The 14,016-nt window shown below is 38.4% G+C and overlaps 1 protein-coding gene and 1 pseudogene across 1 annotated transcript; both read left to right on the plus strand.

Moving 5' to 3' along the window:
- Positions 1-2,057: 2,057 nt before the first annotated feature.
- Positions 2,058-12,806, plus strand: SAR1A (SAR1 homolog A (S. cerevisiae)). The gene is made up of 6 exons (XM_006888981.1): positions 2,058-2,131; positions 2,254-2,373; positions 3,200-3,265; positions 6,897-7,000; positions 10,723-10,854; positions 12,338-12,806. Exons 1-6 carry the CDS (start codon positions 2,074-2,076, stop codon positions 12,452-12,454), a joined length of 597 nt encoding a protein of 198 aa, XP_006889043.1. The 5' UTR covers positions 2,058-2,073; the 3' UTR covers positions 12,455-12,806.
- On the plus strand, positions 3,456-3,779 carry LOC102854011 (annotated as a pseudogene).
- Positions 12,807-14,016: the final 1,210 nt, after the last annotated feature.

The following is a 14,016-nucleotide window of genomic DNA, read 5'->3' on the forward strand; positions in this document are numbered from 1 at the left end:
ATTCAGACTTAATAAAAAGTCTGTAAAGCACAGAGTCCAACAACTTGTAGTGCTAACGACCAAGAGTAAGGTTGTTAAAGAGTCTTCTGAATGAGAGTGACTTTAACTGAGTGCTTTCTAAATAAAGATGAGCGCACTTCTGGAAGGCTGGCTGGCATTGTAGAGGGAAGGAGCATTGTTCTGTTGTTATTGTTGAATCTGACCCATAGTTGACCCTCTGGGGGTTTTCAGAGGCAGTTAATCACAAGGGAGGAGATTGCCCATTTTTTCTTTTGCGAAGCAGTTGGTGGATTCAAACCGTGGGCCTTCAGGATTGCAGCACAGCTCCTACCTACTACGCCACTAGTGCTTTCTGTTGTTCTGTTGTTGTTGTTGTTAAGTGCCATCGAGTCGCAGGCGACTCATAGCGACCCTATGAAGGAGAGTCCTCGATGCTTGGGTGCCTTTCCTCCTCTCTCCAGGTTCATAGGGTTGTTCTATTACTAGCCTATAATAAAAAGGACCAACTATGGGGTTTTTTTTCAAGTGTATTTTATGTTACTGGACTTCTTAAAGAGCAGACTGAGTTTCTAGACAAAATTACTGTATTTGACATGCATTCCAGTTAAAATTTGGTCTTTAAAAAAAAATTACCTCCTGTAGTTTGTTGTTATTGAAGAGGTCAATGACAGCAAAATCATTTAACGTATTTGCATTTTCTCTTTTGCTTTCACTTTTTACCTACCCAAAACTCCTAACCCTCCTTTGGCCCTCCATTCATAAGAGCAGTGGAAAGCAATTTTAAACAGGCCCTAGTGCTTGTAACAACGTCTATAGGTCAGGCTGCAGGCCTGATACCTAGTTTATAGGATGAAAACCAAGACCTAAGACCTTCACTTTTCAGTTTCTTCATTTATTATTCTTTCAGTGATGACCCTATAGGTGGTTTTTGTGGATAATGATTTTTACAGGGTTATATTTGATGAAAACAGTTTTGTTTGATAGCAGCTGGTTGCATCTGACACATATTCTTGTGCTCAGCTGTTCCTAGTGGTGGAGAGCAGGTTTTGGTTTGTTTTGGGTGTTGTTGGTTTTGTTATTTTTGTTTGTTTTGTTGAGGTGTTTTGTGTTGTTTTTTTGTTTGCTTTATGTTTTTTGTTGTGGGTTTTTTGTTTGTTTGTTTTCGTCTGTGTCTGAGACATTGAGGCAGGAAATCAGTGTGGCCAGGAAATGCCGGCTCTGAGAAACTCCTGTGTGCTTCCTCTTAACTCACTCAGAAGTCCTCTTGTTTATTATCAATGATTTTAGACTCTTTGGGTTTTATGTTTTTTTTTCTAGACCTGTGGGATTATGGTGTTAACGTCAATTGTGATGAAATTAGCTTGAGACTACTACTCTGGCTTGAACAAAAATTCATCATTTCGAGGAAATTTCTATTTGTCAAACGTGTTAGTGCTTGTATACTCACATTATGAAAGGATTATGGTTATCTTTTATTATTAATTGAAATACCTGTCTGCACGAAAAGGATTAAATATTACTTAAGAAGAGATAGCATTAATAGATAAAGTAGAGCAGGGCAGATTGTGCCAGGCAGTAGAATGTTGGTGCCTATGTTTTAGGATTGTTTACAAGGATAGGCTAAATTATTCTAGTTTGTATTTTATAGTTAGTGTATTTTGGTGGCATTTTGATTCAGATTATTCATGAGACTAATTTCCTACATGGACTACTAACTGGCAGTGAACGAGCATGTATAAGGAAGGTGAGTAAGCAGCTGGCTGTGACCTCGAGTTGTCCACTAGAAGAGGCAAATCTATCTTTAACTTGCTGTCTTTTGAATATAATAGATTGTTGTATACCATTATTTGTATAGAGCTGAGGACCATAGATGGTTCCCTCTAGGGTGTACAGTTCTCAAGTCTATAGAGAGAAGGGCAATCTTTGGTATCTTCCTTACTTTACTTTCTTGTATTTTGAGATTGTAAAATTACTTCAGAGTGAGAGGTAAAGGTTAATCTCCAGAACTCTACTGCCATTCTGGAAGCTAATGTATGATGTTTTCATATTTGATACAGGTAGTAAGCGCTAATAATGTCTTTCATCTTTGAGTGGATCTACAATGGCTTCAGCAGTGTGCTCCAGTTCCTAGGTAAAGTTCTTTTCTGAAAAAAATGTAGGTTAAAAGTTTTTGTGTTTCCTCAAACAATTTAAATACAAGTAATCTTTGGTATGTAGACACCTAAGCTTCATTTAGATTTCTTTTTCTTTTAGGACTCTACAAGAAATCTGGGAAACTTGTGTTCTTGGGTTTGGATAATGCAGGCAAAACCACTCTTCTACACATGCTCAAAGATGATAGATTGGGCCAACATGTTCCAACATTGCATCCTAGTAAGTTTGAAAATGCCAGGAGATCTTTTTTTCTTTTTTGAGTTCTTTTTATATTTGAAAGTCATTATCAGCTTTGAGGGATATTCTCCAAACTGATGCAGTTCTTCGTTACTTGTATAAAAATAATTTGTTTTACAAAGATTAGTACCAGACTAGATCCTGTAAGGCAGAGGTAAAATGTCCCAAATGTCCAGACTGTTGTACTATTATTCCTCCTCCCCTCAACCTTCTCACTCCTGTTTGCCATTGGTTTCTGTAGTTTGCTGGAAAGTTTCAAAGAAACTAAAAAACTGTCAGAGAACGGGTCATGCAATTGTAGGTGATGTAGATTGATGAACATGGTCAGAGATGCTAGTGAACAGGGAAGCCAGGTGATTGCAGGCTACAAACAGCTGGATCAGATTAGGTGCAATGTCCTAAGCTATAGAGAAAGAGAATGAGCTTCTTAGATGCAGTCCTCTGTATAAAAGCTCAGGGATATAAACCACACCCCCAGGAGAACTAAGGGTGGTGATTTGTGTTATAACCTTTGATAGTAGGGTAGAGCTTCAAGATTTATCCCATTCTAATCCCACCTCTTATTTATCACAAACTTATTCTCAAATGAAGTCTGACGCATACACAAAGGGGCCAAAATCCTAGAAGGGCCTTATTACTTAATTCACTGTATCACAGATAATTTGAAAATTTTCCAGTAGAATATACTTGGGCCACATATATTAGTATTTGCTTAACAGCACTACTAGCTGGACTGTGGCTGAATTACAAATGCAAAATTTATTTCTTTTCTCCTTTTTGTGTGTGATTTTATTTTATAATTTTTCAGCATCAGAAGAGCTGACAATCGCTGGAATGACTTTTACAACTTTTGACCTTGGTGGACATGAACAAGGTAAGATACAGTTGAATGGGAGGATGATATTAGAGTTCATTTTGTATTTATTCCCCATTTAGTCACTTTTCATTCGAGGTAACTTTCCTTATACTTCAATTAAGTTTTTTAAATTCCTTTTTTAAGTAATTTCAAAACGTGTTGGGCTATCTTGAAGGCTTCCTGGGAGCAGGACTTCTGAACCACAGAGATGGCGGGGAGACTGTGGTGCAAAGCTACATTTGGTGGCTATAAATGAGGGTTTCTGAACCAGAGGGAGCACAAAGCTTTTCTTAAAATTGAAGTGTTTGTGCCTGAGATGAACCAGAATTTTATTTAGGCAAGAGATATGCTTATGTTTACAAAGCAAAAAATAATATAGTGATTCCTGATTGGCAAACCTAACAAAACTGTAGTAATCTGGGGAAAGGTAACTCGTGCCCATACAAACAGTGGCGCTGTTTGGGCCAAGTTTAGAAAAAACCATCCTGCAAAGGCCATTGGACACAGAATCTGTAATGCCATATACCTCTAGGATTTAAACTTACTGAAAAGTAAATAAATAAAATTACAGATTTGTTAAAACAAAAACAAAACTATGTCAGAAGTTGCAAATTCTGCTCTCCAGTGCCTGTTTACCTCTGTTTCTCCTTCACTCACTCATTCCTCAATGCCATCAAGTCAGAACTGATTCTTAGCTGTCTCTCCACCAGGTATGTATGTAGAAGGCACAGATTGTGTGTGTGGCACAAATGGTTAAGCAGTTGATGATTAGCTGATAAGTTGGCAGTTTGAATCTACCCAGAGGTACGTTGGAAGACAGACACCTCTGATCCTGCTTCCAGAAAGTCACAGTTCTGTTCCATGAGGAATTTTACTTTGCATACATAGAGCTGCTATGCCTTTGAGTGAACTTGACAGCAACTAACAATTTTTTTCACATGCACAGAGAGATACCTATTTACTTTTTGAACTATTTGTGAGTTCATTATGTATCTTAGTTTGTATTTCCTAAGAATAAGACATTTGCTCTTGCCAAATGGATAGAAGGTTGCACTGGCAATTCAAAGGCCTATGTAGTTCAAATCTGCCGTTGCTCTGTGCGAGAAATATGAGCATTCTCCTCACTTAGCAGCCTCTGAAAACCCACTGGAGGGTCAGCTGAGCTGTACGTCAATTCTGACTCTGGCGATGGATAGTAGTAGTATAATGTATGTGCAGATTTTTTTCCCCAGTTGGCCAAATAATGCCATCACTTCCCCCTCCCAACATTATCACTTGGCACAATACCACATAATTGGATTTAGTCAGCCTGTCCTTTTAGTGTCCTTTATTTAGGGGAGTGCTGTTATGTAGGAGACCAACTTTGTGTCCTTTTCCGATTTGCTATTTTGTATACTTTGCCTATTAAAAGAAGTGAATGGAACATTTTCTTCTACTTCTTGCCCTCCCTCTCCTCTTTCTGCTCTGTAAATTGTTCCCAGATATCTATCAAGTGTGCTATTCAGACTTAATGTACACACTTTAGAAATGTTCACAATGGGACTTCTTTATTTGACGATACTCAAGTTATATTTGGCAAGACTATAGCCTTGACAGTAAACATTTAAAGTATGGGAATAAATATTCTGGGAAAGTAGAAAAAGAAATTGGAGTTACATCAAATTTGCTCATTTGTTAAGACATATGTGTTTGAAGCATTACATTAGGTTGACTCTAATACAGTTTTTAAAAATATAGTTTAAAAATAGAATATTGGCAGTTTCTAGTCTTATAGCCTAATTTATAGTCCGTGATTTTCTTAGGGTTAAATTTATCTCAGTAATATGGTATTTATATCTTGCAAAAGTACATATGCCATATAATCACAATCACATTAAAAACTCTACAGAAAAAAAGATCAGACGAGAATCTACCAAAATGGTAACAGTGGTTATGCTTTGCTGGAGTGTTTTCTTTCTTTTTTTCAGTCATGTATTTATTATGTTCTTTTCGTTGGGGTGAGGGAGCTCTGGTGGTGAGGTGGTAGGGAGCAGTGATGGCAGCTCTCTGACAACTTGAATCCACCAGTACCTCCATTGAGCAAACATGAGTAATCTCTTCCCCTGTGTTTTAGAGGATCTGAAAGTCCATTGGAGGGTCAGATATGATGGCTTGGTTCTGACTTGATGGCAGTAAATTTGAATTGAGTTTTTATGTGGTTAGAAAGGAACGACCACATTTTGTCTTTCAAGAGAATTATTGTGTGACTGCTTCACACTGATTCAGAGCAGTTTAAAATGATAAGCTTGAGAATATAGAATGAGTAAATGTTTTTACATATCAGTTGATGATTGTTGTTATGTTCTTTCAAGTCAGAACTGACCTTCTAGCGGGTTTTACATAGGCAAATTGGACGGAAGGAGATTTTTCTGCAGAGCAACTGATGGATTCAAACACCTACCTTTGGATCGGCAGTATATCACTAAAATACCAGAGTTCCCCAATTTGATGATAATGGTGTGATAACTTTGGCTTCAGAGTTTTTCCCCTAGAAAATTGACTTAAACACCGTCATAACTTAGCCACCATTTTCCAGGCATTACTAAAATGTTCTCAAAATTCTTTTTTGCACGTCTGTAATTTTAAAACTTCACTTTTTTAAAAGTAATGCAGGCTAAGTGTAACAAATTCAGTCAAAATATAACAAATTCAGTCAGTATAGAAATAGGTAAAGTAAAAGTTCACTCAGCCTCTACTCCCTAGTTCTTTCACTTTTCAAAAGTAACCTTATTGAAGGTCTTCATGAGTTTGAATCAACTTAGAAGCAGCAGGTTTGGTTTCTTAAGGCTAGGAGCTGAAATGACTGGAGACTTCAACTGCATGATAGGCCCCATCCCATGAGGGCTACATGGGTAGATGACATGTGGCAGCACACCCACACATTGTTAGAGACTAACCTGAGCCTAAAGTTGCAGTGACAGGCACTTTGTACTCTAATGATATAACTCAGGGTTTGCAAATGCAAATGAAAATGGCTCAGGGGTGAGAAAGGTCACATAGATGAGTGACATGGACTGTATATAAGGCAGTGTTGGAACATGAGTCATAAAGTAGCTGGCTTATACGCTTTCTTGAAGGAAGTTATTAGTGCAATAACTGAAAAGGGAAAAATAAGCCACAATGTACATGAATCCAATATAATGTAAATGAAACTAATTATATAAATAAATTTTTTTTTTTAAAAGTGAAGAGTGGTGGAAATTTCTGCAAACTCAGTTCCAGCTGATTAACTTAGGAGTACGTATATAGGTATGTTGTTGCTTAGTACCATCGAGTGGGAACTGACTGATGCCTGACCCTCCCACAGGTTTTCAGAGGCAGGTGATTGTCTTTCTCCCCTGGAGCAGCTGGTGAATTCAAACTACATACCTTTGGGATTGCAGCGCATCTTCATAGCACTAGGCCGTCAGAACTCCCTGCATATAGGTGTAAGAATGCTAAATGTTGTAGGACTCCTGATTTTCATATTTAAAAAAGACAGCAACAGCTAATGGGCCATCAATTTGCACCCTCTGACTAGGACTTTGAAGAATCCAGGCCGTTAGGTTATTCACTCCATATACATATATACACACAGATATTAATTGCTTCATCTATAACTCTCTTTTAGCACGTCGGGTTTGGAAAAATTATCTTCCAGCAATTAATGGGATTGTGTTTCTGGTGGACTGTGCAGATCATTCTCGTCTCATGGAGTCCAAAGTTGAGCTTAATGTAAGTTAATAATTTGTTTTTCCTTTCTTCTCTTTCTTTTCAGGAATGCAGCTTAGTAGTGCCAATAATTCTAGTTAACATTTAGTGAAAGCCCTAGATACAGGAAGAAAGGGTTTAAAAATTTAGGAAATGGAATATCGTGCTCTTTTAAGAACTATATGGGATCAAAATTGGCAACATTAAAAAGGTTAGATTGGAACCTCAGGGTCAGTGAGTTTATGTTATCACTATTATTTTAGTGGGAAGAACAGCTCAAAAACAGTGACGGTTACACAACATAGTGTTACTGAATTGCACAAACTGTTGAATTAATGTATGTTCTCAACAACAACAAAATGAAAAGGCAGACAGTTGAATATACTGCTTTTCAGTGTCCCGAGTAAGCTCAGCTAAACTTTCTTGTTTATAGCCCAGTTTTGTAGGACAGTCTCCAGCTGATGCCTATGGCCCCAGAAATAGCGTTCTTTTCAATTCATCATGAGTGGTCACTCTACTGCTGGCATAATGAAACCAGTTAGAGTTCCTTCACCTTTTGCGTCTGAATTCTTGGTGTTGTTATGCCTAATCACTCTCTCACTGAATAATTGCTGTTACTATGACCATTGAGTCAGAAGCGACCTATAGCTGGCCCTCCAGCAAGTCTTTAGAAGCAGCAAATTGCACTCCTGGAATGAGACGGCCTTTCTTTACCCTGTGGAACAGCCAATACATCCAAACCTCTAGCCTTTTGGTTGGCAGCAGAACTTCTTACCATTAAGTCACCAAAGCATCCCACTGAATGATTAGCCAGGCCATATTAATCTCTTCTCACTCTTCCATTTTAGTCAACTGCCCCATTTATTACTGTCAAAGACTGGCTTCAAGTTTTCTCCTTTCCCAACACTGTTGGGTTCTGTTTGTGTGTGTTGTTGCTGTTGCTGTTTTTGGCTTTCCTGCCTCTATAATACTGTTTTCCCCACTACTCTATTACCTGCTCCTTTAAGCCATTCTTGTTTTTCTCTAAATACAGTGTCTCTGCACTCATACTCCTGGCAATTTGAACCTGTCTAGAGTTAACTTATTTGTGTTCCTTGACTCAGACTCTTGTCCCTTGTGCATATATGTCGGTGTCTACCTAATTTGACTTCATAGTACTGATCATTCTTCTCTTACTGTCTGTCTTGTTAACTACATTCCACATTTATGACGGTAGTAAAAATTTACTGCTATTTTATTCATTAACAAGGTACAACTGGCAGTAATAAACACCAGACAGGTGAGATGAGAATATATTGGATGTGATGGCTGAGATTGTGTGTTCTCTTGTCTGGGCCATGATTCTCAGTGGTTTGGGTCTTGTGTAATGATACAGTCTTCTGTTTTTTAAGTGTGTATAGTCGTCCTCCATTTTCACATAATGACCTGCTCTTGAGAACTTAACTTGAAGAGTGGGTGTACTGTCTTTCTGGCCAATATTTCTCATTTTTTCTCCTGCCTGCCTCTGCCTCCCTTCATCATCTGTTCCTCTGCTTAGTGTTTAAATATTGGTATTCTTAAGGTCTCTACTCCCATGCCTTCATCTAGCATTCAGATGCTGATAGTCCTCAATTAATTTCACTTGTGTAGAACCTTGTTCTTGAACCTCTGTCTCATGTATAAAGCAGTCTGTCAACTGCATCGTCCACTTATGCTTTCCCAGAAGAGAACAATTCATCTTCCTCACCATCTACTTGGTCCAGAAACCTGTAAATTACTGTAGATTCTATGGAACAGCCCTCTCCACCACCCTCCTACCATTGATAAAGTGGGGGAGGCTTACATAGGCTAAGAGGCTAAGGAGGCCATTGATAGGAACTTTTCAATAACTTTGGGGGATACTGTCTGTACACATCATTACACTGACTCAGAAAAGATGGTTTGCCCTCTCCTCCATCCTAGTCCAATGATTACCCCATTCCTGTGTGTACTTAACTGAATTCTGTAGTAATTTGTCCTTGGATATCAAGCCCTGTCTCTTTTACTTAGAATCTAATCTGCTTTATAGCACCCTTACTATTTTAGACTTTGATTATTTCAGCTTTTTGCTCCACTACCTAATTGGTCTCCCACTTGTGCATTTCCCTCATAACTGCCATGCCATGCACTAGAGTGTTCCAAGGAACTGTCATAGACTTTTCACTGCTGCCCGTAACATGTTAATTATCTGTCACTTTCTAGATGAGATCCATAAATCCTTTGCATAGCACGGAGGACCAGTGATGATCTTCCCTGGGATTATTTCTATACGTTTCTTTTTCTCCTCTGTTGAACTATTCTAAATATAAAGCACAACTTGCCCTTCCCTGAATTTATATGTATACCTATTCATGCTCAGCTGTGTCTCCTGTTACTAAGAGAACTCAGAGTTGATCAATGACCACTTCTAGGAAACCTTCCTGACTTCTCAGCCTCTATTAACATTCTGCCCTGTCTTCACTGGTGGTTGAGGGGTTTTTAAAATTGTTTTCTTACAGGTGTCTCTCACCAGAGAGTGAATGTTGATGGGAGGGCCTTCATCATCTTTCTCTCTGAATCCAGTAGCTAGCAAAGCATCTAACACATAGTAGGCACTTATGTCCTAGTGTTTAATGAACGGATGACAGCTGTACTTTGATGGATGCAGATAGTCAAGCATATTTCCTTAAGCTCTCTTTTCCTTCATAACTTTCCTGTCAGTGAAAACTAGATTCTCAGACTTGAACTCTGCCAGTTAAGAATTCTCTTTGTCTGCCCTTCTCATTTAGGTATCTTGTCCCTTCACTTCTCCAGAATGCCTCCTGTTTCATTTATTAAATGCTACTTACTGCCTTAAGCTAGATCACACCTTACACTTGAGCACCACAGACAAATATTGTCTTACATATGCAGTAACTTCTGGGTGTAGGAGTCTTTAAGATATATCATAGCTGCCTTCACAGACTATCACCATATTGTGCTTCATCTTCACCCATCCCGTTAACTCTTGTCGCTCTGTATTCTTTAATCCAGTCATGTGACTTTCTTTTCCTACTGTAAAGTCATTATGGTTTTTATTTATCTACATCTTTCCCTTCCTTTAGTACCTAGTTAAGATGCTGTATCTTTGCTGTTCTATTTCTCTTTTGGTGTTTACATTCTCTGTTCCATTTATTGTTTTTCCTTTTGATTTTTGCTTTGTCTAAATAAGCTTGTTACTAAGTTGTGTCAGTATATGTCTAAATATAGAATGAGGATCTCTTGAGAAGGGACTGTGTCTCACCCTTGGTTTTGTATCCCTCTCAACAGCCTCAGTACTTACACACATTGGGCAAAGACTACTTACTTGTGGAGTTCTCTCATCACTTTTAGGCTCTGTTTCTAGAGCGTTCTTTCTTCTGGGACTGTGGCAAATGGATATCTTGAAGAATTGTCTGTGGCTGAAAAATTTATCTTTAAAGTTGAGGCAGTTATATTACTTTTTAAATATAGATAGATAGATAGTCCTGAGCCAATTCTAATGAGGAAATTAGGAGAGTCTACGTGAAGGGATTCTTACCTAATGTCAAGGCTATTATAGGTTAAGATTAATTTTTAGTTACTTAATTATCTGATGTCCACTTTATATTTGATACCTGGTAGGCCAGTGAAAGTCAATATTGTTTTTGTAATCTGCTAGACTTTTGTAGATTCTTTACTTGACTTTAAAAATTTTTCTTTTTTTTTTTTAAAAAAAATCTTATCTTTAGGCTTTAATGACTGATGAAACAATATCCAATGTGCCAATCCTTATCCTGGGTAACAAAATTGACAGAGCAGATGCCATTAGTGAAGAAAAACTCCGTGAGATATTTGGACTTTATGGACAGACCACAGGAAAGGTAAGAGAAAAATTGTTAACAGGCATGATATAAAGGACATTCACCACTTTACCAAGAGGTTTAAATGGATTTAGAGTTTGTTTCACTGTAAATGTGTTACAAGCTTTCTGAAGGCAGGGGTATGTTTTGTTTTCCTATAATATCTTCAGATATTTGAGTATGAAGGAAATAGGCTATTTCCTACTATTCAGTCATCAAGAATTTTGTTTCCTTTTAAATCTAATTCAAAGACATTTCTTGGAAGAGCTCTTCTTAGAAAGAATCCATATTTGCTGAGAAAGTCCAGGTTATAAAGAAGATTAATATTTTTTTTTATAATAATTAGCCATTAATTTTTCTCGGAGCAGTAAAAAAACCCGATCCATGCTCAGTGTTCCCCCAATGAGAAGTAGGACTATGATCTTTTTCTCTTCCCTTTTTTAATTAATATTTTTATCCTTCATATACATTGTTTCATGTATGTACAATGTATTCCTTTTAGTCCTTCATTTACATTGTATTTCATTTGTGGGGTTTTTTAGATTGTTATCTTTGATTTTTCAGGTTAAGAGAGTGATTTTGTTCCGATCTACATAGATCCACACAAATCAGTGATGAAATGAGAAATAGAAGGTGGTCTTGAAGGTGAATAGGCTGTTCTCTGTCCATTTGGAGAAGCAGACAGCTGTAGAAAAGCAAGTGTATGAAAGAAAATTGAGATCAGCTGTAATTACCCAAGAATTGCCTATTCTTTGGAGTTTCTGGTCTTAGAATACTTAATTTTTAAAATCTTCCTCTCTCTGATTTATGATAATTTTCTAACTTTTTTTTTTTTAAGCTTTCCACTTTTTGGTTTTCTGTTTCCGTCTGGAAATGCTTCTTCCCAATTAGTGTCCCAAATTCTGCATGACATGTGTGCCCTGAGACCCTCCTTAAATTTCCCGAGTGCAACCCATTTTCTTTGTATATTTCTGCAAAGTCATGGTAAATAGGAAGAAGCTCTGGTGGCCTATTGGCAAGAAGCAGTGCTGCAATTCCAAAGGCATGCGGTTCGAGGCCACCAGCCGCTCTGTGGGAGAAGGATGGGCAATCTCCTCCCGTGTGATTAACTGCCTCTGAAAACCCACTGGAGGGTCAGCTATGGGTTGGTTCCGACTCTACAGTACACAACAACATAGTAAAAAGACCTCTTTTGTCTATTGAGTAAGATGATGCTGGTTCCATGGATCCCAGTGGCCTTTTTTCTTGATTTGCTGCCATAACCATCCAGACAGATGTTAGAGGATTGACAGCAAGTGTCACTCCTGGACAAAGTCTGGGAACAGGTCTGTGCTGAAAGCACGAAACCTTGGGCAGGTCATCTCTGTCCATATGACTTGGACCACATTTCTGTTATTAGTCACTCCTTAACATTTGTCTTGAAAAAGTAATTTTAACGATGACCCTTTTGAGCTTCTCCAGCACAGAGGTGCTGACAGCCCTTTCTTGATTTTGCCTTCTTTAGGGGAACGTGACCTTGAAGGAACTGAATGCCCGCCCTATGGAAGTGTTCATGTGCAGTGTGCTCAAGAGGCAAGGCTATGGCGAAGGTTTCCGTTGGCTCTCCCAGTATATTGACTGATGTTTGGACAGTGAAAATAAACAAGTTTTACGTCTCTGGACTGATCCTATTCACAGCTTCCTCGTGAACTTTTGTAATAGAACATGGAAAACTCTCCGGCCTTGTTTGGCGCTGAGAAGCCAGGAGTCTGTCAGATCTCATCGCCCAGTGGTGACATGTGCTCTTCTCCACACTGTTGGGAGGTCATGCTTCCCCACGTGCTGGTGCATTCAGCATCCCGGGACTTGGAAGCTGAAGGATTTGCTAGGGAAAGCTGTGTGCATTATGGGGCATGAAAAGAAAAACACGTCTCACCACTGTGGTTGATTTAAAAAGAAAGTGATTCTATTTTTTAAAGAAAATGTTGATGTAATTGGTGTCCCTCTTAACTTTTTTGAGTTCACAATTTACTTGGTCCAGAGTTTCCCCTTTTTTAAAAAAAAATCTAGGGAGTTGGCATTTAGATATTTGTGAAATGATAATAGATACACATTTGGAGGCCAGAGCTTGGTCACGTGATCTCAGTCCTGTTGAATGAACAGGTTAGTGAGAAGCTGGCCCTGCGCTCACCTGACTAGTAGCTGCCTTTTGTGGGTGGCATCACCTTGTGCACAGACAACTAGAAAAGTGGCAGCACCCTGGCTTTGGAGTTGCAGCAGGTTCCCACTCTGATGAGCGAGCATTCCACATCATGGCATGGATGACTGGTGATGTGCTGAGAAGAGGTTAATTCTAGAGTGAGTTAGCAGCATTTTTACTTCTAAAGTTACAAATGTCAGCCAGTGTTTGCTTTTTATACTGTCGTGAAGTTTCACTCATGTCTATAGCCCCTTTTTCATTTTCAGTTATAGTGACTTCTGCCTCTTAAAGAGTTGCTATTAATTATAGGTTCCTCATGTTGTATATTGCAGAGGTTTTACTTTTGCACAAATTCTGGGGGAAATTTTTTTTTTAATAGAAGAGTCAGCAAAGTCAGCAGCGTGAAGACTCTTCATTCTGCAAGTTGAGGATTTAAAATAAGGTATTGTAGCACAAATTATTCTAGGAAAGATGTACTCAGTTTGGCTTTCAAATTTCCACTTCCAGAAAATGCTTTGTTTCTGAATGGCGTCTTATCTATTTTCACTATCACATAGCTGAGTGAGAGAGTGTGTGTGGTGTGTTTAAAGATTAATATCAATAGTGTCTCCAGACCTGCCCCCTTAAAAAAAAGTTTGATAGGAAATTGCCCTTTCACCAGTCCAGAAATAAACTAGCAGAATACTAACCCAAGAACTTCCTATAGAGCTGTTCCTTTTGAGTGAGCATCACTTCTTACCAGAGAGCAAAGGCCCAGTATGAGAGTGTCCTCAGTAGTGTGCATGAGGGCTATTTTTATAATATTTCATTTCTCTTAATGCCATGTGTGTCATTGGATTTTCATGACCTTAACCTATATCTTTGGTGTAAAAGGCAAAGGAATAGGAGAGAGTGGTTCCTCTTTTCCTTTAATGAAAGGTTAGAAATAGTTTCTTGAAAATTGTGATGGTGAATGATGCCTGTTTGCAGAGGATTGAACAGTGGATTCCTGCTTCTGATCTGAG

This window comes from Elephantulus edwardii, unplaced genomic scaffold (genome assembly GCF_000299155.1).
Source record: "Elephantulus edwardii isolate Elephantulus edwardi_28Jun2011 unplaced genomic scaffold, EleEdw1.0 scaffold00074, whole genome shotgun sequence".
Taxonomy (NCBI): domain Eukaryota; kingdom Metazoa; phylum Chordata; class Mammalia; order Macroscelidea; family Macroscelididae; genus Elephantulus; species Elephantulus edwardii.